Consider the following 27698-nt stretch of genomic DNA (forward strand, 5'->3'; position numbering starts at 1 on the left):
ATTTAATACAAGGACTTAGGGGCTTACAACATTGTTGGAGGGACTGAGAGAGTGGACTGTAGGCCAGTAATTTTTAAACTTTAGTGTGCAAAAGAATCACCGAGAAGGGGCGCCTGGCTGGCTCAGTGGGTAGAACACATGACTCTTGGCCTCAGGGTCATCAGTTCAAGCCCTGAGTTGGGTATAGAGCTTACATTTTTTTTAAATAATAAAAAGTAAAAAAAAAAGAATCACCAGGAAAACTTTGGTAGAGCACAGCTTCCATCGGAGTTCCTGGTTTAGTAGGTTTGGGGGAGGGGGCTCAAGACTGCATTTTTTTTTTTAAGATTTTATTTTTAAGTAATCTCTACACCCAACGCAGGGCTCACACCCACACCCCGAGATCAAGAGTTGCATGCTCCACCAACTGAGCCAGCCAGGCGCCCCCAGACTTTGCATTTTTAACAAGCTCCCAGGTGATGGTGGTGATGCTGCCCATGAGACCGCATTTTGAGTAGCCCTGGAATAGGCTGGAACATCACAGAGCTCAGGCACCAGGGAGCTGCTGCTTCTGCTCAGTGAGAAAGGTGGAGAATCAAGAGGCTGCCACCAGAATTGCACACCTCCCAGCACCCACAAAGCTGGAAATAGGTACACACAGAGAGAGAGAGTTCTGCCTCACTCTGCCTTCCAAATCTTATGAGCATTTCTAGTTGGTAGAACCTCATCTGCATCCAGAACCAAAGCTGGAAAGAAGTCTAGGAATTGTTTTGTTTTGTTTCTTAAATTTTCTCACTTCTGCAATACCAAAGGCAGGCAAATCAGGAGGAAGAGAAGGAAGGAGGAGAGATGCTAAGAGCCAGTCAGCTCTTCCCACCACACTCTATGCTTGGCCACCAGACCCAGACTGGCCTTCCAGCCCCCTGACTGGGTCCCACTGCAGCCAGGAGGAAGAAGTGTAGGGACAACAGCCTGGGTACCCAGCCCCCTCAACCCACAGCTCAGCAGGCACAGCACAGTGCTGGGTGGTGGAGCAGAAAGACAATGGACAAGACAGTGAACTTGGCTCTCTTTATCCTCTCAGACCTAACATGGCCACAAAAGAACTCCCTCTTCTACTCCCAAAACATCCCCTTCTCCAATAAATGGCACCATCCAGTTGCTCAAACCCCAAAGCTAGCAGTCAGCCTTGATTCCTTCTCTCATATGCCCAGCACACACTTCCTATCTTTTGCTGATCTTGTTGTCTCTTTCTCCAAAATGTATCCCAAATTTGACCTCTTCTCCCCACTGTCTATACCCTGGACTAAGCCACCATTATTCCACATCCAGAAACCTCCCGCAATGGCTTCCCTGAACTCCCTGCTGCCACTCCAGCCATCCTCAAGTGAGTCCTCCTTCTACTGTAGCCAGAGAGGAGCCTTTATATGCAAATAAGAGCCTGTCCCTCCCCAGCGCCAACCTTCCCAGGACTCTCCTCACACTCAGACTGAAACCCAGACTCTCCCCTTGGTCTCTACCCACTGCTGACTACATCCCTATCACCCTCCCCCACGCTCATTAAGCTGAAACTGCAGCGACCTTTTTGTGCTCAATCCAATCACGCTTGAGTCAACCTCAGGGCCTTCGTGCATGCTGTTCTTCTACTTTTTCCAGAGGTGCTCACGACTGGCCGCCTCTGGCCTACAGGCTTCCATTCAAACGTCACCTCCTCGGAACAGCCTGCCCTTGGCAAACGGAAATTAGCCCAGCCCCTCTCCATCTGCTATCTTGTTTCAGTTCACTGATAGCACCTATTGCTAACTCACAAATTATCTTGGCTATTTATACACTTGTTTCTTTTGTCTGTCCTCTTGCCTCCTACTGGCGTGTAAGCTTCAGGAGGACAGAAATCTTGTCTACCTTGGTCACCATGTGCCTAGAACAGCCTGATGCAACACAGGCCCTCAGTAATTCTCTGTTGCGTGAATGAGCAAGTGCGCTGTAGATGTCCTGATTTCTTCATTCTACAGTGAGAAGAATGAAGGCATGGAAAGTATAGAAGGCAGCTTCTCAGACTGCCCCCCCAGGAGGCCCATCTCCCCTACTCATGCCTGTGGGTGATCCCCTCCCACTGAGTGTGGGCAGGACCTGGTGATGGCTTCTGATGAACAGGGTATGTCAGAGGTGTTGGGATGCCACTTCCAAGATCAGGCTACAAAAGACTGGGACTTCCATCGTGATGAGCTTTGTGGCCTTCTCAGCTTGCTTGCGGTGGTGAAGCAAGCAGCATGTTGGGAAGGTTCATATGGCAAAGAACCGGGGGCATCCTCCAGCCAGCAGCCAGCAAGGACCTGAGACGCTCAGTCTAACAATCCACAAGGAACCCAGTCCTGCCAACAGCCATATAGTGAGCTTCAAAGCAGACCCTTCACCGCCTGGCCCTACGGATGAGACCACGGCCTGATGGGCATCTTACTACAGCTGAGAGACTCTGCACTAGAGGATTCCGACAAGCTGTGCCCTGGAGTCCTGGCCCCCACAGAAACCGTCAGATGACAAATGTATGTTCTTTTATGCCACTAACTCTGGGGTGATTTGTTACACAGCAATCCATAATTAATACAGAGAGGTCAAATGACCTGCCTAAGATCCCACAGATGTTAAAGAACAGAGCCAGGCCTTTGAACCCAGGTCTCTCTGACTCCAAAATCATGTTCTTAACCACTCAGCTGACCTTGCTCCCACAATAACAGACAGAGCATATCAAAAGCTTGATTCGGGTCTCATATTAAACGTTTTACATGAATTCTCTCTTGAGCCTTCATGGGATCTGTGAGACAGGCACCACATCCACTTATGTTCCAGATGCAGTAACTGAGCTGTGCAGAGAATCCCACTCTGAGATCACACATCAGGGGCGTAAACTCTTCTCTTAGCCCCCTCTCCTTGGTGTGCCATCGGGCGTTTGTTCTGAATTGGAGTGGATTTCAGAAATGAAGAGGGACTCAGGACGTCTCTGCAGACTCCAGGCCTTAGTCCGTCAGGGCTGCTATAAAGGAATGCTACAGACCGGGCGGCTTCTAAGAAACACACACTTATTTCTCATGGTTCTCAAGACTGGAAGTCCAAGATCAAGGCACCGACAGATTCCATGTCCAGTGGGGACCCCCTCCCTGGTTCATAGAGACAGATGTTTTCTCACGATGTCCTCACATGGCAGAAGGGACGAGGGAGCTTTCTGGGGTCTCATAATGGCCTGGTCACCGCCCACCGGCCCCACCTCCTAATACCATCACCTTGGGGGGGGGGTGGGTTTAACTATGTGAATTGGGGGCAGGACACAAGCATTTCAGTCTCTAGCAAGGTCTAAGAGTGTGAGAAGAGAAAAAGGCACGAACTCTGCACCACCCATCCCCAGCCCTGGGTTGTGGTCCAGCCTCCCTGGAGAGAAAAGGGACACCAAGCTCTCTGTTTAGCCTCATCCACCTGTGTCTTGATTGGAGGCTTTACAGGTGTGTGTGTGTGTGTGTGTTCACATTCTTGTGCACCTGCTCACCCCCCACTCCTTGGCATGGAAATACCTTGCACCCATGGTCACAACAGACACGCACAGAATGAGAATCCCCAGTCACCTGCATCTTTACGCAGCCTGATGGACTACACACAAACCCCACAGCCACACAAGCTCCCCGGGACATGCCAGGCATGTGGATTCTTGCCCATGCACACTGATATCCATACAGACGTTCTCAGTACCTTTCAGGAGGCTAAGGAGTCTTGCAGACTCTGTTGAATTTAGACTCCCTAAGTCTGCCCGTGGGACTTTCTGTGTATGTGCATGACCATAAGCACCTGTATTGTGTTCTGCCTTTGTGCCTGCAGGTGTGTCCTTGTGCTTCCCAAGGACAACGTAGCCATCTGTCCACTTGCATTCTGTCTCTTTCTGAGTCTGCAGCTCTGCTTGCGGGTGTCCGGGTGTGTCTTTCTCCGTGTGTGTGACTGACTGTGACTCCAGCTCGTGGCCGGGTCCTGACCATGTCTGCCCCTCTGTTACCGCTCCATCTGTATCTGCGCCCTATGCGCTTCTGTCTCTTGTCCAGATCTGTATCTCCGTTGTCCTGTCTGTACCCACAGCTGTGGTCTGTTGTCTCTGTCTGGGAACTGTCTGCTGGCTGCACCTGGGTGTCACCTCTGCATCCATCACATGGCTGGGCAAGGACTGCTTCGTATGTGTGCTGTCCCTCTGCGCTCCTCAGTTTGTGTCCACGACTACGCTCGGTCTGCTGTCTGTCCACTTCCCTGGTTCCTGAGTCCACTCTCCAGCCTGGCTCCCTCTGGTGGTCCTATAGGGAACGGCCGGTGCAAATAGGCCAAAGGAAAGAAGAGTTGAGGAAAGAGGAAGCATTTTAGGCAAATTGTCGTCTCTTTGGCTGCCCCAGAGAGAGGAAGGCTTGGGTGTGATGTCAGGGACCAGAGGTGCCCTGGCCCAGCAGGACGGTGCTGGGGGTCTAGCCTCCGAGCCCGCCACCCATGCCCACCCTGCCCTCAGAAGGCTGGGAGGCAGGGTGCCTGGGTCTCTCACAGTGGATGGGGGCGGGGGCCTCCCTCCTGGGACGTCACCCGTCAAACTTCCTCTCCCGGCCACACAGGAAGTTGAGCGGGCTCAGAGCCCAGCCCTGCGCAAGCACAGGCCCCCAGGACCCCTGGGGCAAGGGCCCCGCCGCTGCCGCCACCGGCGGCCCTGCAGGGACCATGGGATCCAAAGCTGAGTAAGAGCTGCACCCTCCCCGACTCTCTGGACCAAGATTCCCAGAGCAGGCCTGGGCTGGGGCCAAGGGGAGCTGGGCCAGGGCAGGCCCAGGAGGGGCCGTGAGCCACAGGGGCAGGTGGCTGGGTCTGGGGCAGGTCTCTCAGCGGGCCTGCAGTGTGAACTCGACTCTCCGGCCACTCTCAGCCCCTCTTCCCTCTCTCCCTCTCTCTCTCTCTCTCCTTCGGGCTCTGCCTAAGTCTGTAACTCTGAGCAGGCACCTCTTGGTGTACCAGAGAGATGGGGAACATGGCTTCGGGGGGCCAGCAGGGGACGGGGAGGTGAGAGAAGATTGTGTGGGTCCTTGTGCCTGGGTGCTCGTGTGGACCACGTGGACATGAGGGTGAAGTGCTGGGGGTTCCCGTGTCAGGGTGTCGGGGGCTGTGTGTGTCTGCAGCCAGTCCCCACCCTGTGCTCTGTCTCTCTTCTGTCTCACTGTTGCTCCCCCGAGTCCAAGTCCCAGCATCCTCTGTGGGGCGGGCAGAGTCGGGGACGAAGGAGCACGGCAGAGAGTGCAAGGCTCATAGAAGTACAAGGGCACGTGGCCCTCCTTGCTCTGATGAGAAATTTGGGGTCAGCCCCTGGGGCACCATGAAGTCTCCCACACAGAGACACATGGGCAGGGCCTCTTGCTCTCAGGGAGACCGCAGGGATGCTCACACATTGACCCAGCCACACTCGCAGCCATGCAGGAAATTGTGGATGCTATTCATCCTCACACTGGCTTGGTCTCACACACTCCCACTCCCACTGGACACTGGGCGGTCAGGCAGACACGGGAGAGAATCACAAACACACACACACCTGAGTGCTCACACGAGTCACGCAGCACATAAGTCAGGCACACACACAGTCACACTCACACTCCGCTGCGTACCTCTCAGTCATGCACACACAATCATCACTATTGTTCACACAGCATCACACAACCTATATACACTGCCTCGAGTCACTGAGGGCACCACACACAGTTGCACCTGTCATACACACACACGTGCAGAGTTGCAGACGTGTACACACGTACACACGACCACATACATAGAAGCAAGCCCCTGGACTCGCTAAGCCATGTCCCACACGTCCTGTCCCACAGAGAGGACCCACCGGCCATGTTCGACTGGTTCTTTGAAGCAGCCTGCCCTGCCTCCCTGCAGGAGGGTGAGTTGGGGTCATCAGGTGGGACTGGGGACGTGGACGATGGGCCTGGGGCCCTGAACTTAGAAGCCTGCTCTCCTGCAGATCCCCCCATCCTGCGGCAGTTCCCCCCAGACTTCAGGGACCAGGTATGCAGGCTGGCTCTTTGCTCCCTGGACCAGGGCCGGTCCCCCTCGGGGAAGAGACTGTCTTGGCCAGGGGTGGGGCCCAACCTGGGTGATCAAGCAGTGTGTGCTTCTCTCCATCCCCAGGAAGCTATGCAGATGGTGCCTAAATTCTGCTTCCCTTTTGATGTGGAAAGGTACGGATGGAAGCAGACACTCGAGGACCCAAGGACTCAGACCTCTCAGAGAACCCCAGGATTCAAACACCCAGGGACCCAGGGGCTCAGGCACTCAGGGACCCTGACAACTAAGAACCTGTACACCCAGAGCCTCAGACTGGTGGACACAGTACTAGGAGTGTTGGCGGGGGATGGATCAGGGAGCTGGGACCCTCAGGTCTCTGAGAGCCTTTCCCACCTGCAGGGAGCCCCCCAGCCCAGCTGTACAGCATTTCACCTTCGCTCTCACCGACCTGAGCGGCACCCGCCGATTTGGTTTCTGCCACCTCCGGGCTGGTGCCCACAGTTGCCTCTGCATCCTCAGGTGTGGGGTATGGGGCTCTGGGGTGGGGGTGGGAAGGGCCTTGGCCTAGGGGTACTTCATAGAACCTATATCTTCTCCCCACAGCCACCTGCCTTGGTTTGAGGTGTTCTACAAGCTGCTAAACACAGTGGGCGATCTCCTGGCCCAGGACCAGGTGAGACCAGTCCCCCTTCTTATTCCTGTGGGCGTCCCAGCCCTACCCTCCCAAGCCCCCAGCCAGGCTCAGAACCCCCAGGCCTGACCTAAGACCCTTGGCTCCTCCCAGACCGCTCAGCCCCAGTCAGAATCCCCAACCCACGTTCTGGCTCAGACACCCTGCTCCCACCCAGGTCTCTGAGGTCGAGGAATTTCTTCTAAACCTGCTGCAGCAGCCCCTGCCTGGGACTCAGGCCTCCGTCGAGCTGGTGAGTAGCCCCCAGCTTCTGGGTGACCCCCTCGGGTGGATGGGGAGGCTGCACCCCAACCCTGAGGACCCCAGCCCTGAGGACCACACAGCCACACCTCTCTCCCAGGGCAGCAGAGTGACAGTCTCCAGTGCACAAAGCATCCTTCCCCCTGCTCCCGGGAACAGCAGGCCGGTGAGAACTGGGGACCCTGTTAGGTTGGGCACCCAGGTGAGGCCGACCCCTGACTGATCGGTGCCCCCTCCCACATCGCCCCCCACCAGCTTTCCTGCTTCGTAGCCCCCGACTCCGGCCGCCTGCCATCCATTCCTGAGAACGTGAGTGGACACCTGGGAGGGAGTCCTGGGGGCGGGGAGAGGTCCCGAAACCCAGAGGGGGCTGTCGGATCCTGCGGTCCCTCGCGCCCAGCGCTTCTCTCCGATCCTCAGAGGAACCTAACGGAGCTGGTGGTGGCGGTGACCGACGAGAACATCGTGGGGCTGTTCGCCGCGCTGCTGGCGGAAAGAAGGGTCCTACTCATCGCCAGCAAGCTGAGCACCGTGAGGCGGGACCAGCCGGGCCGGGGGTGGGGCCAAGGCTTGGCTTCGCCCCTCGGGGGGCGGGACCGCGGGGCGGATTCCTGGCTCTAATTCCACTGGGCGAGACTTGAGGCAAAGTCCCGGCTCTGCCCCTTTCAACATCGGAGTTGAGCTGGATCCTGGCTCCGCCCTCCTGGGGGGCGGGGAATCAGAGTGGGCCGCGCTGTAGTGCCCCCTCTCGGGGAGCGCTTAGTCCAGACCCCACCCACCAGGGGCCGAAACAAGACTGGCTCCGCCCCTCTGGAGGGTGAGCTCGGGGAGCGCTAAATTGTAGTTTCGTCCCTAAGGGGAGGGCGGAGGTCGCGAGTGCAGGACGAATGCCGGCTCCATCCCTAGTGACCAAGGGAGCTGAATTCTAGCTCCGCCTCCTTGAGGATGGAGTTACTGGGCTGTTCTACCCCTGAGGGGAGAGATCCAGAGTGCTGCGTGTTAGCTCCGCCCCTTAAAGGGAGCGACTGAGACCTGCTGAGTAGTGGCCCCACGAGCTCCAAACACAGTAATTTGCCGAATTCTTGGTCTTCACAGGATTCCTAAAGGGATTTGAATTTTCACCTCTTACCCAGTAGTGGGTGGGGAAGGGGCGAGGAGGAGGAGATAGGGACAGGAGACTGGGGACGTGGGAAATGGAGCCGGGAGAGCCACCGTCCAGAAGAGGGTCCTTGAAGCTGGGGAGGGGAGGGAGGTGGGGGGGGGTGGGGGGAGGTCGGAGGGTGGGGTCCAGGCCTTGACTCCACGGCCCCCTACGTATCCCCAGCTGACATCGTGCGTCCACGCGTCCTGCGCCCTCCTGTACCCCATGCACTGGGAGCACGTACTGATCCCCACGCTGCCGCCGCATCTGCTAGACTACTGCTGGTGAGGGGCGGGGGCCGGGGAGCAGCAGGGCTTGGGGAAGAGGCCTGGGGTCCTGGAGACTGTGGGACGGCGCCTGCATGACTCTGTCCCCTCGGTCGTCTGCAGTGCGCCCATGCCCTACCTCATCGGAGTGCACTCCAGTCTCGCCGAGGTGAGTGGGAGCAGACCGGGATCGCAGCGGCGGACGGGATTCCCCTCCTCCTGCATCCCCAAATAACCGCCCCCGCCAGAGATCCTCGGGCTCTGAGCGGCCGTCCCCACCCCCACTCTCCGACGCAGAGAGTGCGGGAGAAAGCCCTGGAGGAGGTCGTGGTGATGAACGTGGACTCCAATACCTTGGAGACGCCCTTCGACGACGTGCAAGCGTTGCCCCCAGACGTGGTCAGTGTCACCCCCTTCTGTGCTCCTGCCGCGTCGCGGAGGCCAAGGCCCCACATCTGCCGGCTCACAGCCTCCCCTTGTCCCCCAGGTGTCCCTGCTGAGGCTTCGGCTAAGGAAGGTTGCGCTGGCGCCGGGGGAAGGGGTGTCCCGTCTCTTCCTCAAAGCCCAGGCCCTGCTCTTCGGGGGTTACCGCGATGCGCTCATCTGCAGCCCGGTGAGCAGCGGGGAGGCCAAGGGAGAGGTCTCCTGGGTCCCTGAAGGATTAATAATAATAATAATAATTAATGATAATAATACCTAGGCTTTATGGAGTGCTTACTCTGTGCCTCTGTTTGCTCATCTGCGAAATGGAATCCCACTAGTACCCACACAAAAGGGTCATGTGAGTCAGTGAATGGGCATATGCAAAATGTTTGGATAGTGCCTAGCACATCGGAAGCACTCGCTAAATGCTAGGTTTTACTGTCACTATATCTCGTTTAATGCTCACAACTGGATGGTGAGATAGATACCATTATGGTCCCATTTTACGTTTGCTACATGGACACGGGATAGAATAAGGGAGACAGCTGGGGTCCAGGAGAGCCACGGAAGTTCAGATCGGAAGTTCAAGGTCTTTCTTCTAGGGCCAGCCTGTGACCTTCAGCGAAGAAGCCTTCCTGGCCCAGAAGCCTGGGGCGCCCCTGCAGGCCTTCCATCAGCGGGCTGTGCACCTGCAGCTGTTCAAACAGGTGCGCCAGAACCCTGAGGGCGGGGCCGAGGCCGGGGGCGGGGCTAGGGCGGGGCTGGAGCGGAAAATCCTGGGTCCCTGGGGGGCGAGCCGGAGCTAGAGGGACGGAAGCCTGAGTCCTATAGGGGAGACTAGAGTCGCCCCGGCGGGGTCCCACCCTTCAAGGTCCCCGGGTGGGGGAGGCATGACTGCACTACCGTTTCCCTAAAGATAGGAGCCCCTGACGCCTGGCGGATAAGATCTGCTCCCAGGTTCCTGGGGAGATTGAGGTGGGACTAAATCCCTGGCTCCCTAAGGATGGAGCATCCGGGGCGGGAGTGAGGGTGTACGTGCGGGACTCTGAAAGGGGTGTGTCCCGAGTGTGCACTCCCCTTGCTGGGGAGGCGGCGGCCGAGGACTCCGGGGTTACAGGGACATGGGGGAGAAGTGGAGCCGGATTCCTGGGTTCTTGGGAGGTGGGTAGAACTCTGGGGTCCATCTGTGCGGGGATGGGTCCTCGGGTCCCTGAAGATGAGGTCGACTTCTTCCAGGATCACTGAAAGGAGTGGCGAGCCGGTCGGGAGTGTCAGAGTCCGACTTCCGGGTCCCTATGAGGGGCGGGGTCTGGTCCCCGACAGGTCCTGACTGGGGTGGCAGGGAGAGGGTTGGGCTTCTGGCTTCCTGAGGTGGCTCCAGACTCCAGAGTCCTAGGGGTGAGTCCCTGGAGGGGCCAGGGATGGCTTCTGCCTGTGTAGAGCCAGCAGAATCCTGAGTCCTCGAATTCAGATGTGTTGGTGGCAGCCCTTTCTGACCCTTCCCCCACCCCCAGTTCATCGAAGGCCGACTGGAGAAGCTGAACACAGGAGAGGGCTTCTCAGATCTCTTTGAGCAGGAGATCACCTGCAGCGACGCCTCCTCAGGTGAGCCCTGTGCCTAGGCCGAAGCCCCTGCCCCACCAGTACCCCAGCCTCAGCCCACCAGCCATGACCAGCTCTCCTCATTGCAGGCATTCTTCGCTCCTACCAGCTCTGGGCAGACAACCTAAAGGTAGTAACACCAAACACTTGTTTAGTGTTTATTATTGGATTAACTTAGCTCCGTAACAGTCTCCAGGGTCATCATTATGCACATTTATAAACAGAAGTGAAGAAATTGAGACTTGGCTAGGGAGAGGGGCTTGTCCAGCATCACACAGCTGCGGTGGGGAGGTGGAGTCTGGGGTAACCCCAGGGTACCAAGTCTCTCTCCCTTGCCATTCTCTCTCCCCAGAAAGGTGGTGGTGCCCTCCTGCATTCGGTCAAGGCCAAGACCCAACCGGCTGTCAAAAACATGTACCGCTCGGTGAGGCTACACTAGATAGGCCACTTACTGGACTTACAAAGACAAGGGGACAAGGCACATTTCAAACCCTCATGGGAGCAGGACATTTTAGCCCCCCATTTAAAGTGCAAACACTTTTATCAGAACCAAACCAGCATTAAACCATTAACAAGTCTTCCTGCTTTTATTCTCCATTTACCTACTCATTCTTGTCAGGATCACTGCTTCAGTATTTGAAAGTGACAACCCAGATTCGTTGGTGAACATGTTTTGTCCCCAGACTATTACAGTCCCAGAAGCTTCCTGTGGCCAACTTCTGCAGCTCCTCCGAACTTAGGTTTTATTCAGTTGCCTGGCTTTTGAATGCTGATACATTTTTACAATGTTCCGTTTTTGCCACTCCCCATTTCATTCAGTGGTTATAGTCCCCTAGGAATACTCCTTTTGTATTAGGCAAGGGGTGAGTTAGTGTTGACTTCTTACGTGGTGCGTGGAGAACTGTGACCGTCGGTGAGGCACAAATGTGAACAGATGGCAAGACAGTTGTCCTACGGGATGGAGAGCTGAGTTCTCAAATACTCAGGGTCAAATCACCGTGGAATCTAATTTTTTGGCTCCTCCATAGGCCAAGAGCGGCTTGAAGGGTGTGCAGAGCCTTCTGACGTACAAGGTAAGACCAGTGGCCAATGGCTGGGGCAATGAAGAAGGGACTCCTGGCTTACCCACCCTCTTCCTAGGATGGGAACTCTGGCCTGCAAAGGGGGGGTTCCCTGAGAGCCCTGTCCCTAACCAGCCGCTCAGATCGTCTGCAGCAGCGCCTGCCTATCACCCAGCACTTTGGAAAGGTAAATGTGGCAAACCACCCCCCCACACACACACACCCCACCGCAAATGCTCACACCTGGAATTACCACCTAGTCCTCCTCCCATTCTGTCTCCACCCAGACATCTCACTCACCTGCTCACCTACCCCAGTATCTGGTGCCCACTTAACACTCACCCTCCTCCAGAAACCGGATTCTGTCGTTCCTGAAGCCCCGCCCTCCAAATCTGTCCTTTGCAGAACCGGCCCCTTCGCCCCAGCAGGAGAAGGCGACTGGAGGAGAGACCTTCTGTGTCCCTGGAGGAGGGGTAAGGCTCAAAGGCTGGGGAGGCGGCAATGTTGGACGTGGGAGGCCAGGACTGATGGGGAGGATGGTCCCTAAACTCAAGAACCTCCAGAGCAGTCCAATCAGCACTGGGGGTCTTGGGCAGACATCTGAGGCTGCCCATCCTTACCCAGGGCACCTGCTCTGAGCCCTGAGGACGCCCAGGACCCATGGGCAGAGGAAGCTCTGGACAACAGTTTCCTGGGGTCCGGAGAAGAACTGGATTTGCTGAGTGAGATTCTGGACAGTCTGAGCATGGGAGCCAGCAGGGCGGGCAGCCTGCGGCCCAGCCAGAGCTTGGACTGCTGCCACAGAGGGGACCCGGACAGCTGCTTCAGCTTGGTGAGAGCCCCTAGTCCTCCCCCACTGGCCCATCTGACTTCCCAGTCCCTCCAGCATCTGAAGGCCAGCAACTTGCCCATCTCCCCACCCCTACCCAGCCTGACATACCAGGAAGATCAAGATGGCAACCAGACGAGGAAAAACCACCAGAGCCTCAGCCCCTGTCCCTACCTGCCGGGCACCTGCCGTCTCTGCAAACCCTCCAGCCTTTGGATGCCATGACCTCCTCAAAGGACCCTACTTCCCAGCCAGCCTTGGAGGCCAGCCAAGAAATCATCCCTCCACCCCGGTCCTCACCAGCTTCTGCGGACCCAAGCAGCCAAGGGGACCCCGAGTCCCATCTTCTAATCCTACATCTCTCCCCTTCCCCCAAGGCAGCTGAAGATCCCAGAGCCCAGGAGAGCCCCTGCGCCCAGCTCTCCACAGCACCCACCCACTCCAGCCCTCCAGAAAGTGTCCAACTTCTGGTCCCCACAAAGCCCAACTTGGATATTCCGTGGACATCCCAACCCCTTGATTCTTCCTCAGTTCCTGGTTCCCCAGAGAACCCCAGATCCCAGATCTCTGAGGTCCTGCTGGCAGAGGACGCTCCCTTCCAGCTCCCAGAGGGGCCAGGAGCCTTCAGATCCCCTGCTGCACCTGCCAACGACTGGCTGGAGCCCCAGGCTAGGAGCCGGCCCAGAGTCGCTGAGCTTAAAAAGTGTTTTGAAGGTTAAGAATCTGGGTTCTGGAGGAGACCCCACTCCTTCAATAAAGCACAAGAACCCAAAGCTGGTTTTCCTGGTGAGTTTATCTGGGGGCCCTCTCTCTGCTCAGAAACGTACCCCATCCACTACCTTCCTCCTGGGGCAGCCTCCAGCTGGCTCTCAAGTGCAGCTGGAAGCCCCTCCCTTCCAGGAAGCCCTCCCAGCCCTAGGATCCTCGCAACCTTACAATTCATCTCTCAACAGCCTGTGAGCCCTGAGTTTTTTCCCTCCATCTAGACTAATTCCTGCCCCCATCAGCTCAGAAAGAAAAAGGTTTTGTTACATCTCACTACTGACTGTATGTATATATATAAGATGTGAACAACACACTCTCCCTCACCCTCAGGGACACAGCCTTTAAAGCACCTTCTCCCCCTTCTATTCTTAAGCACTGGCTAGGTTTGATTGCCCAGAGAGGGCTCTGCCTTCCCCCAAGGTCACACAGCAAGGCAGATGGATAGAAAAGGGGACCTAGATGGGCAGGCAGCCCCGCACTGTCTCCTTGGAGTCCTGGGGAGCCCGGGCCTCGGCTGCGTGGTTGAACTGAAAGAAAGGAGAGGATCTGTCGGGCCTGTGTGGCAGCAGGACAGTTGGCCGAGCGAAGATGGGGCAGCAAGCGTGGAGGCGGGCCCCCAGCCCCGGCATCCCCAAATGCAGGCAGAGTCAAGCAGAGGCGGCATGCTTCACCGAGCCTGCCAGGCAGGTGCCCCGTGGCCTCCCCCCAAGTCCTCCTGGACCATCAGAGGCTGTTGTCTTGGTGGCAGCTGCTGTGTGTGAGTGAGCCCTGGGTCGTCCTAGGAAGTTGTGGCGGCTGCAGCAGGCCCCAGCATTCAGATGAGCCGCTCCTCGGGCGGCAGCTTGAGGTTGGGGGGTGGCGGCACACGGGCACCCACCTGCTCCTCGCTGCTGGGCCGGTAGGTGCCCTCTGTCTGCCTCTTCTCACGCAGTTTTTGCACCAGCAACACGAGCCCCACGGCCAGAAGCAGGGCGGCCAGGAGGGAGAAGACAACAATGATGGCAGTGATGGCCGCCTGAGACTGAAGGAGAGGGGACAGGTTGCCCACCTGAGCCAGGAGATTCTAAGTCCACCCTCACCTGAGAAGCATCCAGGGCTCCTCATGCCCCACCCCACAACCTGCCGCCCCACAACGCCTGCCACTTTTGGGAGTATGGTACCTCCACCCAGGATTCCTGACGCCCATCAATCACATGTGGGGCTCCCAGGCTCCCACCTGCCATGCCTGGGATCCCCCTCCCAAGCACCTGCCACCTCTGGGAGTCTGGGCCCCTTCACCTGCTTCATGTGGGATACCTGAGTAACATTGCTGTTGCCCTCCTCCTGCATAAAACCCCAACTCACCAGGGCCCCATTGGAGCCAGAGCCTGGGTCAGAGGGTGTAATGGTGCCGTTCTCATTTATAGGGGGGTCCTGCGCTGTGGGGGGGGGGTTAGAGAGGACACATTAATCCTTATCTATCCTTCCCATCTTGGCACAAATGCACCTTCCTTGGGCATCCCTCAGTTAGAACTCTGCTTTTCTGAGTCTTCCATTCTGCTAGACTGTGGGTGCCCTGCATGCAGGGGCTGGCCCAGTCATTTCTGCTCCTCTAGCCACCCCAACCCAGCAAAGCCCAGCAGGGAGCAATCAGCCTACAGTAGTTTGCAGTTTGTGCTGAGTTGGGGGTCTGCTATAATGGATGGTGTCTGGAAGCTGGACCCTGCCCTCCCCCCACCACCTCTCCAGCCCTCCCTCGGCCCTTAAGGATCTGGGTGGATCCTGTGTTTCCCTGGAGTGTCTGACTCACACCTCCCCCCCAGGCTCCAGAAACTGAAATAGAAGGACTGAATGGCTCGGTCCACACCTATGACCAGCCTGGTCAACCTGGGATCAGAGGCCTCCTCCCAGGCAGGCCTCCTCCTGGCTCCCAGTCCGCCCAAAACACTTCAACCACACTGAGACTCAGGTACACAGGCTCCTCTCCCCAGCCCACAATTCCGCCCTCCTCAGGAACTCAGGAATTCTACACCAACTCCAATCGTCCAGGGAAGCCCCTACCCCTGACCGACCCTGTAGACTCCTCTCAAGGTATCCCATGACCGCTCCCCAGTTCTTGACCTCTCCAGGGCCCAGGTAACCCGAGCTTCTAAGCCCCGCCCCGCGCCCCCCCCCCCAACCTCTAGCCGGTACCTACTTTGCCCCCAGGCCCGGCCCCAGCCGGCCGGCAGCAGCGGCAGGCCGAGCGCCAGAAGCAGCCCCAGGCCGGGGCTCGCCATGGGCCGGGCGACGAGCTGGTGGCACCGGGGACCGGGCTTCTCGCGCGCGCTGCTTCTACCGCATCTCGGGCCGGGGGTACCTGCGACCCGGCACCTGGGGCGGGAGAAAGAGAATGGCGTGGGGGAGGGGGCTAGACCCGGGCGCAGGCCCAGGGGAGGGATGACCGGCCCAGGGCACCCTGCAGTCCCGCCCCGCCCCCGCCGCCAGAGGTCAGAGATTAAAGATTAACTCGAGGCGGCGCGTTCCTGGGCTGGGGAAAGGGAAGGAGAAGGGGAAAGGGGTGGCAGGCCAAGCCGCGCGTCCTACCTCCCTACCTGGCCCAGCCGTCCTCGACCTTGCTCAGGTTCCCGGTCCGGGTCCCCGGCTCGAACCCTCGGTGCGTCCGTCGGTAGCTCGGACTCCTCCAGCTCCGCCCGCTCACGTGACCCGGAAAGTTTAGTCACTCACCTGGGAGGGGAGCACACTTCCGGCTTGTGCACCTGAGCCTAAGGGAGAGGGCGGAGCCAAACGGGGGTGGGACCGCGCCAGGGACGCACCTGTAACGGGAACCCAACTCTACAATACCGAAGAGTAAAAAGGGGCGCAAGCGCGCAGGTGTAAGAGGGACCTCCCACCTATATTGCGGGCACATCTGTAGGATAGCAGAAGTGTGGAGACAAACCGGGCAGGGAGACACTGGTGCATGGGGCACGCCTGTCTGGGGCAGGCCCGAATGGGTGGCCCTTGATAAAGACACACCCGTGTGGTACATACCTGCCTAGGAGCCAACCTGTATAGAAGACATTTGCGTGGATGTGTAAGAAGAACACCTATGGGAGACATCTGCATTGACACATCCATTTGGTGTATCGCTGAATGGAAGCATACCTGTGTGGAAAACAGCTGTATAGAACACACCTGCATTATAACAAACACCTGGCTGAGGCCCTCTGGTGTAGGATACATTTGCTTTGGAAACGCATCTGCATGGCTCACCCATGAAATGAACAACTCTTGTATGAGGAATTCCTGTGTGGAAATGTATTGGAAAGACCTGTACGAGACACACTTGCATTTTAGTACACCTTATAGGACCCAGGTATATGGAAACGTACCCAGACGGGTGTATACTTAACTGCAACATACCTCTGTGTGGCGGGCAGAGGGGAGCTGTACGATGCATTCCTGGGTGGATTTCTGTTGAGAAAGACACCTGTGCAATGAAGAAAATAGCCTCGTATGAGGAACATCTGCATGGAATTGAGATCGAATGAAAAAAAGACCTGAGAACATGTGCATGAGGCACACTCATACTGAAGCACCTGGGAGCTTCAGTGGGGGTGGTGGGCAGGACAGAGGCTCACGTGTATTGAGGCCCACCTGTCAGGGATGTATTTGTGAGAAAAGGCCTATTTGGGGCATTTCTCTGGGAAAACATCTGTATCCCCCATGTTGTGGGGCACCTGCAAGAAAGAAAACATCTGTGAGGGGCCATCTAAGAGGCCATCTGGACCACTGGCCACTAGGATCTCCCTAAGAGGCCATTTGTCTGGGACTCACAGGTGTGTTTGAGCACACCTGTCTGGGCAAAACTAAACGTGCCCTCACGGCTGTACTTTTCGATAAAGGACGGTGATAATAAGACTTCCACCCCCTGGGGACTCTAGGGTGAAGAGTAATGGTTAAGGGGAAATGAATCACTTTTAGAGTATAGAGCGATGGGTGAGAATTCCAGGTCTGGTTAAATCCCCGCTTTCCCGCTTACTGGGCATGTGGCCTGGGTAGAGCAGTTTAACCTTCTGTTTCCTCATCTGTGAAGTGGGAAAGCCAGTCCCACGTACCTTATAGGGTTTTGGCGAGGATGACGCGAGGCGTGAGTAAAAGGCCTGGATTGTGAAACGCCGTGAATCAATGTTAGTTATTGTTATTATTTTTCGCCAAGTGGTCTGGCCGCCCCTCCCCCTAATGGTGACTCGAGAAACTGCGCCCGAAATTAGTGGGAGGGACTTTCGGCAGGTGCAGCGAGCACGACAGGCTGGTGCCCCGCCTCCAGCGCTCGCCTTCCCGGTTTTCATCGGCACTCGCGCCCGCGACACTGAGATCCGCAGGTTGGTCTGGAGAGAGCAGTCAGCACAGCGACTGGATCAGGCCGCGGCCTCTTTAAGACTGCCCAGCCAGCCCGAAGCCGCCGGGGCCCAAGGCAGCGCAGGGTAGCCGCGGAAGCCCCGCCCAGGTGGGGCGGGCGGGCGCAGCTCAGGCAGCTCTGGCCAATAGGAAACCGACTTTGCGGCCGCGCCGCACGTTGATCTTCCGTTTCCCAGTCTGAGTGGGACCGAAAAGGAAGGCTCGCGGGCGGGATGTAGGGTTTCAGGGAGAAAGCACAGCTTCCTGATTTTCTGTTTCTGTGGCCGAGTGGGGAATGTGAAATGAGCGGGCGGGCAGATGGAGGGCTAGATGGCGTAAGGTTGGTTCTTGAGCATTATCTGGGAAAAACGAGAACTTTAGCGCCTAAAGAGAAATAGTAGGCGAGGGAGGCCAAGTGGAAAGGGATTACGAAACCAAATCCCTGATATCCCTCTACTGCGCGCCCTTGGACAGAGGGTAAACCGAGGCACGCAAGGCGGAACTCTGAAAGCAGAATTGAGACCATTGATCTCTCTAGCCCCCCTCCCCAGAATGAACTCGGGTGCTTCCTGTGCACTACCAAAGCATCCCGACATTCCGCCCCACACCCGCAGCTCCGCCTCCAGCCCCCTCTCCCCAAGCGGGTCGGGGGGGAGGAGACGCAAGTTCTGGCGCGGGCGGCGACGGCTAGCAGTCACCGCCTCCTACAAGTGCCAGAGCCAGGCGGGCAGCGCGGAGGCTGCGGTGGCAGTGGCCGCGGAGCTGGCCCTGCGGGGCCGCGGGGGGGAGGGGGAGCCGCGAAGCCCCCGCCGAGGCCGCCACCGCCGGGCCTCCCCTCCCCCCCCCGGACCGGCGCCATGCGGGGGGGCCCGGGCGATGCGGAGCGGCGGCAGCGCTGGGGTCGCCTCTTCGAGGAGCTGGATAGTAACAAGGATGGCCGCGTGGATGTGCGCGAGTTGCGCCAGGGACTGGCCCGGCTGGGCGGGGGCGACCCGGACCGCGACGCCCAACAGGTACCCCCGCCGGGACCCCAGCCTGGCGCGCGGCGCTCCGGCCCTGCGGGCGCCGGTAACCCGAGCTCCTGAATGGAGCGCCGCCGCAGCCGCCAGCGACTGCCTGTGGCTGCACTCCAGTGCGGGTGCCCAGCCTGGGCGTCTCCGTCCCCTTCCCCCTGCCCCGCGGGTCTGGGCCTAACGGGTTCGCCCAAGACAGAGCCACGGAGGCTCCAGGCCTGCAGTTCAGCTGCCAACCGTCGGTCCCCAACCCCCGCGCCGGTGCGAGGGTGGGGGATGTCTTGCCAGCGAAAGGAGCCGATCGGCTCTCCTGCCCACTGCCCCGGACACACCCTCCTCTGAACTCTTTGCCCATCCAAGACATACCCTGCTCCCCGCCTCAGGAGACACACCCTTTCCCATCCTCCCCCCCTCCTCCGGGCACCCACTGCCCTCCCAGCCGGCTGCCCCAGCCTCTCCACGTTTACATTTCCCAGGCCTGCCCTTCCCCCCCCCCCCCCCCCCCCCCCCCCCCCGGGCCTGGCTTAATGCCCCAGGCTACCCCAGCCTGGTACCCAATCCTGTCCGAGGCCACCCTCAGCATGGGATGTAGCAAAGCAGGAACTTGCCCCAGGCCTATGCAGATGTCCCCTACACCTCTAACCCCAGATGCCCCTGGAGTGTCTCTCTCCACAGCATCCTGAGACCTCCAGGACAACCTCCCACTTTCCAGGTGGGAAACCAGAGGCCTGGTGGGGGCTCAGCTTAGATCTCTCATTGCCCCACAGTGCCCAGAGCTGTCTCTAACGGGAGCTCCTGAAACTGCCATATGGACAGGGTTTTTTTAAGAGACAGCTGGGAGGACAGGCTTTCAGAGACAAGAGCCCAAGGCTACCTACCACTTCCCAGTTCTGTAACCTTGAAAAAGTTACTTGACCTTGGAGAGCCTCAGTTTGCTTGCTAGGCAAACTGGACAACCGCTTTCCACCTCGTAGACCTACGGTGGCCTTGGGCATATTGCTGAGAAGTGAGCTGGCGGATGGAGGGGTGACTTCCCCTGCTCCTGTCCCTTAGGTGCTGGGGGCTCTGAGTTCCTGGGCCTTAAGCTTGTCATGCCCCCCTGCAGATTGGGAGCAGCCTCCTGGAGCTCCCTCGTCCCTTCCCCCTTGCCAGGGTATCTCCCCTGAGGGTGACGCTGACCCAGGTGGTGGGCTGGACCTGGAGGAGTTTTCTCGCTACCTGCAGGAGCGGGAACAGCGCCTGTTGCTTCTGTTCCACAGTCTGGACCGGAATCAGGATGGTACGACCCAGGGATGGGCTGCAGGGGCCCTGGAGACACCAGTGGGGTTAGAACCGGCACTGCTAGGAGGGGGAGGGCCACTTCTCCCTGATGACTCACAAACTATTTTGGGAGTTCTCCTCACCCCCCAGCTAGGTGGTTGGGCCCATGGGCCCATCCCACCTCCTTTCCCTTCTGGGATGCGACCCCTGTTATTACCCTTAAGTTTCTAAGGGACACAGAGATGCCCCATATTGCCGCTGGATTCCCTATGAGGCAGACACCCCCCATAGCCTCTTCTGGGTCCCTAATGTTGCCTCTCAATCCCCTATGGCATAAGGACCCCCATAATTATCCCTGGATTCATTTTTTCATTCATTCATGGAGCAGAGGAACCCCCCCAACATTGCCCAGTTCCACCTTTCTAATCCCAGTGGGTCAGTGACCCCCCCCCCAACCCTGCTGCAAATCTCATCCTGGGTTCCTGGGTTCCTGGATCCCCTGGTCCTCCTAGACCATCCCCATTCTGAGCTGTACTGTACCTGGGCTCCAGGGTCCCTCCATGCACACCCTTTTCTGGTCCCCTCCCCAGGTCATATCGATGTGTCTGAGATCCAGCAGAGTTTCCGAGCCCTAGGCATTTCCATCTCGCTGGAGCAAGCAGAGAAGATTCTGCACAGGTGAATAACTGGGGGTCCAGAATCCCAGGTAACTCAGTTCCCCGGGGGCCCCTTGGCCACCTTGAGTCTCTAGGCCCCAGACCCAATCCCAGGGCAGGTGGAGCTGAGAGGTGGGCTTGGGAGTCAGGCAGATCCTGGACCAGATGCTTCACTTCTCAGAGCCTCCGTTTTCCCCTTTGTAAAATGGCAAACTCTTAGCGCACAGGAAGTCCACCCCCAAACCAGCTGAACCTCACTCCTACACCCCCTGCCCAGCCCCTGCACTGATTCTATCCCTACCTTGCCCTGCGCCCCCAGCATGGACCGAGACGGCACGATGACCATTGACTGGCAGGAATGGCGCGACCACTTCCTGTTGCATTCACTGGAGAATGTGGAGGATGTGGTCTATTTCTGGAAACATTCTACGGTGAGGTGGGGGCAGCTTTCCTAGCGTGGTGGCTGGGCCTTGGTCTGGTTTCCCCTGGGCATGGAGGGGCTGGGTCAGGAGTCTTGAGAAGGAAGAGCCACTGGGAACAGCCAAGGGATGAGACTCTAGTCCTCTCTTCCCCTGATCAGGGCTCAGGGGACTGGGGACCCGTTGGGGGAGGTCTGTGATCTGGCTGGAGCCCTTCAGACCTGACTTTGGGGTGCTGGGGCCAGACTGTGGGAGGTGGGAGCACAGGGAAGGAAGAGCTCACCAGACAGGGCACCCAGCCTCCAGCCTCCACCCACAGCTCCCCTTCTGCTGGGTTCTTTTTGCCTCAGTAAATGGTCTGCTGCTGAAAGGACTCATTAGAAAGCCACCTTCTTTGGAAAATCCACTGAGATCCACTGGACGTTGGGGGAGGAGGTGCTCTAAATCCCCCGCTTCTGGGTGGGAATCTCTGAGTGATGCTTCCAGTAGGATTTGATGGCATCTGTAGGGGGATCCACCTGTGGGATCTGATGAGATTCCCTTGGGAGATCCAGACATTCCCACCCTGGGGATCCATGAAAGACTTGGTTGGGAAGTCTATAGGTGGATTCTAGGGAAGGGATGATCCCTGGGGACAGATTCCCTGTGGGATCTGCTGAGGCCCTGGGAGGGATCCACTGGTCTCCTTAAATGGCAGGTCCCTGGTGGGATCTTGTGTGGCCCTGGAGGGGTCTTCTGGAATCCTTATGCGGGAGATTCTTGGGTGCAATCCTTCAAAGGAATCTGATCAGCTCTGGAAGGAATCTTTATATGGTAGATGCTTGGGTAGGCTCCTTTGGTGGGATTTGGTGGAGGTGCCCAGGAAGGATATTGGGATCCTACATGGGAGTCAGGTTGGATGTTCTGCTGGGATCTGGTAGGGTTCCAAGAGGGATCTCCTGGGCTCTCCAAGTGAGATTTATTGGTGGATGCTCTGAGTGTCCTGGGATTCATGAGGGAGACACTCCCATTTAGGGCCGAGGTACATCTCCCTGCCCCTATGATGGTGTGACACCCGAGTCCCTGCCTCCTCAGGTCTTGGACATTGGTGAGTGCCTGACTGTCCCTGATGAGTTTTCAGAGCAGGAGAAGCTGACCGGCATGTGGTGGAAGCAGCTGGTGGCAGGTGCGGTGGCAGGTGCTGTTTCGCGGACGGGCACGGCCCCTCTGGACCGCCTCAAGGTCTTCATGCAGGTGAGGGGCCCCGGAAAGACCCACCCCTTCTCCTAGGCCTGGGCCCCAGAAGGGGGCCCCAAAGCCACCTTATCTCCCCACACAGGTCCACGCCTCCAAGACCAACAAGCTAAACATCCTGGGGGGCCTAAAGAGCATGATCCAAGAGGGGGGCATGCGCTCCCTGTGGCGTGGCAATGGGATTAACGTGCTCAAGATTGCACCTGAGTCGGCTATCAAGTTCATGGCCTATGAGCAGGTGGGGGCAGGTGTGGGAGATGTGAGCTAGATGTGAGGGCTGGTGGGATTGGCTTGGGGGTGGGGGATGTCCGCAGGACCCCCAGGAGTGGGCATCTGCTCCCCTGGGTGGTGCCCACAGCAGGACGACCTGAGGTCCTGCCCACCTCTGTGTCTCCCACTTTCAGATCAAGCGGGCCATTCGGGGGCAGCAGGAGACACTGCACGTGCAGGAGCGCTTTGTGGCTGGCTCCCTGGCTGGTGCCACGGCCCAAACCATCATTTACCCCATGGAGGTGAGAAGGAGGGACTCTGGCCGAGGCCCCTTTGCAGGGTGGGGGGCTTGCAATAACCACGTCACTCCATGGTGTGATAGGCATTGGTATTGTAACTTTGCCTCTCCCTGATTTGGACTGGGGCTCATTAGAGCAATGCTATTTCATGTGTAGTCTGTATGGGCATTGCAATTTGAGATGTGACTTCTAGGGATGGTGGTGTTGATCATAATGATATAGGCAGCAACTGTGGGGCCAGCTGTTTGTGGACATGCCTCTTGTAAGGATACTGATTTCCAGGCTGTTTGTTCCCAGGGGAATTATTTCAGGTTTCAGGTTGTGCAGTGTGTCAGGATTCTGAGTGATGGAAAGCTCAAATCACATAAATGAAGTCTAAAGTAAGCAGTTCAGGGCAGGTATGGTGGCTTCAAAGTGTTAGAGACCGAGGTACCTTCCCTGTATCTTGTTCCAGCACTTCAGAATGTAGCACCCACCTCATGGACCAAAATAGCTGCATATGCTCCAGTCATCACATCTATGTTCCAGTCAATAAGGAAGAATAGACAAAGGAAGGAACACCTCCCTGCCTTTAAAGATACTTTCTGAGAGTCACACATGCCTGTTCTCCTGCTGTTTCATTGGCTAAGACTTAGTCACATGGCCATATATCCAGGGAAAGTGAGTGGCTCTGTGCTTGCTGAAAATTATAGTTTCTATTATTAAGGGGGGACGGGAACAAGATATTGGGAGACAGCAGTGGCCGCCATATGCAACTCAGAGATGCAACCATTTCGAGGTATAGAGATTTGGGGATAGCAGAAGATTCTAGAGTAACTGGTTTGTTAAATTCAGGTATTGCAAGGGTAGATCCTTCTAGGAGTAGCTGTTTCTAGGTGTCTTCACTCCTGGTTGTGGTGTTTCTGGAAGCAGTTTTCCCAGGGATAACCGGGGTCCTCCCCAGGTGCTGAAGACGCGGCTGACCCTGCGCCGGACAGGCCAGTACAAGGGACTGCTGGACTGTGCGTGGCAGATCCTGGAGCGAGAGGGGCCCCGCGCCTTCTACCGTGGCTACCTGCCCAATGTGCTGGGCATCATTCCCTATGCGGGCATCGACCTGGCCGTCTATGAGGTCTGTGGGCAGCCCGCCCCCCCTTTTCTCTCCCCCCCTGGGATTTGCCCACGGGACACCCCTTTCCCATAGGGTTGACTCAGTGAACCTCCATAGCTAGGGGTGGAGAAGCACCATGGGCCTTGGGATCCTGGGGAACCCCTTCAGCTGTTGGACTCCCCAACTCTTTCACTTTTACCACTGTGAGAATTCTTCCCACCTCCGTGTGCAGTTCAGCCTTGCTGGGCCTTGGGGACCTGGGAAGGTCAGGGACCACCATAGCTCACAGAATCATGGGAGAAAGTGAATGTGAGCTTCAGAGATGCCTGTCTCCCCAGACCACGTACTGGATCCGGCCAAAGTCTTCTTCAGGGCCTGCCCATTTCATAGAAACCACACCCTATGGCCAGCATCTCAGGGCCTTTATCAAGAGAGGCAGAAATGGGGGAGGGGGGGTGTTGACTTCTCTTCCAGTGGTCATGACTTTTCTCCTGGTGGGATCGCCAAGTTCTTCCAAGTAGCACAGCCCCAGATGTCCCCAGGCATCCCCCAAAGTCTCTGTGTCCAGGACAGGGCTAGCTTCACAGGCAGGGGGCCAGTTCAGTCATCAAGGGCCCCATGCTCAGAGGGCCTGGCTCTTGGTTTAATGCCCCGCTGTTGCCATCTTGAAATCCCTAATCATCTTTGGACGAGGGACCTTACATATTTTTATTTTGCCCTGGGCCTCGCAAAATGATGCAGCCGGTCCTCATCTCCCAACACTCCATCCCTGACTTCCCCAGCACCCAGCACCTGGGCGGCCACATGAGACAAGACCACCACTCGTTCACTCACTTGCTCATTCACTCACTTGCTCACTCAGCAACGGTTTACTGAGCATCCCAAGGTACGGGGACGACGTTAAATAAAAAGAACGCAGTCCTCGCTTTCCTGGGGCATCCCCTCCAATGAGCAAGGACGTCAGTCCACGGGCCCACAAGTAGTTTCAGATCCTGCTAAGTTCTCAGAAGAGGATAAAACAGGATGTGTAATTGAAAGTAACACTGGGCAGGAGGGGGTCGAGGCAGGCCCCTGAGAGGCGATGAGCAAGGCCGTGTGAAACAAGGCAGAGGGTGCAGAGAGCGCAGCTCCAGAAGCGGCACTGGATTTGGCCTGTTGGAGGAGTGTGAGTCTCGAGTGGCTGGAAGGAATCGAAGAGTCAGCAAGAGCTCAGTGATGTGGCTGGTTTTTCCTGAGTGCAAGACTCCGCCACTGGCGGCTATGAGAAGAAATTAGACCGAACTTTATTCGATCCATTCTTCACCCAAAAAGGGAGGTGGGAGGTCTAAGTGGTTTGAGAAAGGCTGTGCCCTCTTGGAGTTTCAAAATCTATGTTAGTCCCTTAAAGACTCTGAGAAGTCTGCAGAAAAGTGATTTAACTGGGTTTTTGTTTTTGGTGTGGTTTTTTTTTTTTTTTTTTTTGGTTTGTTTGTTTTGTTTTGTTTTTTGGCCCAGTGTTGGCCATACTTACACAGTCTTCAGAACTTCTTTTCAACAGAACACCTCTTAAACACTCATGCAACACCTATTTGGCAAATCCTGCTCCAGCCCCCAAAGAAGGCTCTTAAAATTGCAAGGCAATAATGGTGAACACTTGCTTCCAAGGCGCCCACTCCTTGCCTAGCCCGGACATCACTGATCTATGCCAGCCCTGAGTCCCTCTCCACACACTTCTGGGCAGCTGTTACCAAGGGGTGAGAAGTGACATGGGAAATGAAACCTAGGAGCCATCCCAGTCCCAGAGCAAGAAAGAAGGTCCTCGAAGAGAGGCTTCATAAGGGGTTGGCTGCCCGAAAAACCAAGCGCACCACTCTGGACTCCAGTGTGGCTCTGAATGTTGACTCCCAGCCTTATTTTGTGGCTATGGACAAGTAACTTCCCTGGAGCCTCGGCTTCTTGTCAATGAAATGGAGATGGTGGTGGTATTTGTCTTAGTCTGAGGTCCTCTGGAAGCAGGGATGTGAGAGCACGTGGTTTGGCAGGAAGGTAAGGTAACCAAAATAAAAGGAGCATCCGTTCCCTAGGGCTGCCTAACAAAGTACCACAAACTGTGGGGGGCTCAAAGCAACAGACGTTTACTGTCATGGTCCCGGAGGCTGGAGTCTAAACTCAAGGTGTCAGCAGATGGTCAGGGAGGTGTCCCTCCCAAACCTTAGAGGGACATCCTTCCTTGCCCCTTCCAGCAAGGGGCATCCCTGCAATTTCTGCCTCTGTCACCGTGTGGCTGTCTTTCCCCGCTGTGTGTCTCCATCTCTGTGTGTCCTCTTCTTATGAGGACATTGGTCGTGTTTGCTTAAGGGCCCACCCGACTCCAGGATGACCTCATCCTAACTCTCCACACCTGCAAAGACTCTATTTGCAGATAAGGTCACAATCTGAGGTCCTGGGGGTTAGGACCCCAATATATCTTTTGGGGGGATGCCGTCGAACCCATAAGGGCATGTTATCAAGCAAGTTATCATGGTGGACAGGTGGAGCTCAGTCCCGGTGGGGGGCCTCTGGAGGCAGCATAGAACATGCCCCCCCCCCCCACGAGACGCGAGGGAGCTAGGAGCTAGACGCAAGTCAGTCATCCGCTGCTTGCTGCTGGGGCGTGGGGGGGCTCAGAGCGGCCTTACCTGGGTCCAGCAAGAGTCCTCAGACAGGACTGTGGACGCTGGCAGTTGGGAGTCGGCTGATTTGAGTTGAAGAGGACACGGATGGCATGTCCACCTTGGAGAGCGTATTAGTGTCCTATGGCTGCTAGCACGAATGACGACAACCTTAGGGGCTTAAAACAGCGCACGTTCACTATCTCATCGTTTTTTGGAAGTCCAAAGTCCAAGATGGGGCTCAGCGGGCTAACATCAAGCTGTTGGCAGGGCTGCCTTTCTTCCGGAGGCTGCAGGGGAGAAGCTGTTGCTTTACCTTCCCCCTTCTCTAGCAGCTGCCCGTTTGCCTCGGCCGGTGGGCCCGTTGCCCATCTTCAGAGCCAGCCGCACAGCATCTTCCAACCCATCCCCCACCTCTGCCTCTCTTATCCCCTCTCCTCTAACTCTTATAAGGAGCCTCGCGATGACATTGGACCTACCTGGATAGTCTAGGATCATGCCCCATCTCAAGGTCCTTAACTTAATCTCATCTCCAAAGTCCCTTTTGCCACATGAGGTACCATATTCCCAAGGACAAGGGCGTGGACAGTAGAGGGGGGCCGTCATCCCACATACCACAGAGGGTCAAGGTGAGGCCTGAGTGACAGGATGCAGGTACCGTGCTCGTGGGGCACCTGGGAGGTACCAAGCGCTCAGCTAGTACCAGCCATCAGGGGATGCAGAGACCAGCCAGCGGGGCCTCTGAAGCCAGGGTCGTGCATGGCGTTACCCAGTTCCGACCCAACCCACGCTCTACTCTCTTCTTCGCCCCCACCAGACCCTGAAGAACCGGTGGCTCCAGCAGTATAGCCATGACTCAGCCGACCCAGGCATTCCTGTGCTCCTGGCCTGTGGCACCGTCTCCAGCACCTGTGGCCAGATAGCCAGCTACCCGCTGGCCCTGGTCCGGACCCGCATGCAGGCCCAAGGTGAGGCCTGGGCGGGAGGGTGGGGCAGGGAGAGAGCATCACCACTGGGGCCCCACCTCCCCGTCCCCAGCTCCTCCTCCTGGCTAGGCAAGGTGCCAAGCTGGGATCCTCCTGGATTTGGATGGCCTTCACTGAAGTCCCTACCTTTCTCTGGGCCTTGGTGTACCCATCTGTGACACTGGAACGGGAGCCCTTTCCCACCCCCCCCCCCCACCCGCCCCACCAAGTGAGGAGAGCAGATGCGGCAAGTACTGGAAGAGTGCCCTAGCAGGCTGAGCTGGGAGGGCTGCTAACTTGAGCTCCGATTTGCAAGGCTGGGTTACAGTGAGGAAGGCAAGGCGGGGGAAGATCCGGGTACGGGGGGTGGGGGGTGGGGGGGCAGGCTGGGTATGGGTTTATTATTTTCCTCGTAGGTTTCTTTTACGGGTTCTCGCCCCCCCAAACACACACACACACACACACACACACACACACACACACACACACACA

The 27698-nt window shown here is 57.2% G+C and overlaps 3 protein-coding genes across 6 annotated transcripts in view; 2 read left to right on the plus strand and 1 right to left on the minus strand.

Moving 5' to 3' along the window:
* Positions 1–4588: 4588 nt before the first annotated feature.
* On the plus strand, positions 4589–13077 carry DENND1C (DENN domain containing 1C). Of its 2 annotated transcripts, XM_025861301.2 has the most exons (23): positions 4589–4730; positions 5862–5926; positions 6008–6051; positions 6175–6224; positions 6451–6570; positions 6655–6724; positions 6900–6974; positions 7083–7148; positions 7238–7291; positions 7403–7513; positions 8307–8407; positions 8513–8558; positions 8687–8788; positions 8877–9002; positions 9415–9519; positions 10327–10417; positions 10504–10544; positions 10767–10838; positions 11443–11487; positions 11555–11662; positions 11881–11948; positions 12100–12307; positions 12406–13077. In XM_025861301.2, exons 1-23 carry the CDS (start codon positions 4714–4716, stop codon positions 13021–13023), a joined length of 2403 nt encoding a protein of 800 aa, XP_025717086.1. In that variant the 5' UTR covers positions 4589–4713; the 3' UTR covers positions 13024–13077. The 2 variants fall into 2 exon arrangements, with proteins under 2 accessions (XP_025717086.1, XP_073743390.1); XM_073887289.1 differs by lacking the exon at positions 10767–10838.
* Positions 13078–13079: 2 nt separating this feature from the next.
* Positions 13080–15785, minus strand: CRB3 (crumbs cell polarity complex component 3). 2 transcript variants are annotated; one of them, XM_025861302.2, is made up of 5 exons: positions 15643–15785; positions 15246–15421; positions 14414–14487; positions 13947–14090; positions 13080–13596 (listed from the first exon to the last, which is right to left on the minus strand). In XM_025861302.2, exons 2-5 carry the CDS (start codon positions 15325–15327, stop codon positions 13525–13527), a joined length of 372 nt encoding a protein of 123 aa, XP_025717087.1. In that variant the 5' UTR covers positions 15328–15421; positions 15643–15785; the 3' UTR covers positions 13080–13524. The 2 variants fall into 2 exon arrangements, with proteins under 2 accessions (XP_025717087.1, XP_073743391.1); XM_073887290.1 differs by having other exon boundaries at positions 15635–15763.
* A 2346-nt stretch (positions 15786–18131) lies between these two features.
* Positions 18132–27698, plus strand: part of SLC25A23 (solute carrier family 25 member 23) — a 15131-nt gene continuing 5564 nt past the window's right edge. The window contains exons 1-9 of one of the 2 annotated variants that reach the window (XM_073887260.1): positions 18132–18444; positions 19597–19723; positions 20295–20382; positions 20680–20791; positions 21854–22012; positions 22098–22250; positions 22417–22524; positions 23465–23632; positions 27059–27209. In XM_073887260.1, coding sequence (XP_073743361.1) covers positions 18289–18444; positions 19597–19723; positions 20295–20382; positions 20680–20791; positions 21854–22012; positions 22098–22250; positions 22417–22524; positions 23465–23632; positions 27059–27209 — 1222 coding nt within the window. In that variant the 5' untranslated portion in view covers positions 18132–18288. The remainder of the gene's footprint in view (positions 18445–19596; positions 19724–20294; positions 20383–20679; positions 20792–21853; positions 22013–22097; positions 22251–22416; positions 22525–23464; positions 23633–27058; positions 27210–27698) is intronic. The other variant, XM_073887261.1, reaches the window with a different exon arrangement.

Source organism: Callorhinus ursinus, unplaced genomic scaffold, assembly GCF_003265705.2.
Source record: "Callorhinus ursinus isolate GAN/ISIS: 27379988/994484 unplaced genomic scaffold, GSC_fseal_2.0 scaffold77, whole genome shotgun sequence".
Lineage (NCBI taxonomy): Eukaryota > Metazoa > Chordata > Mammalia > Carnivora > Otariidae > Callorhinus > Callorhinus ursinus.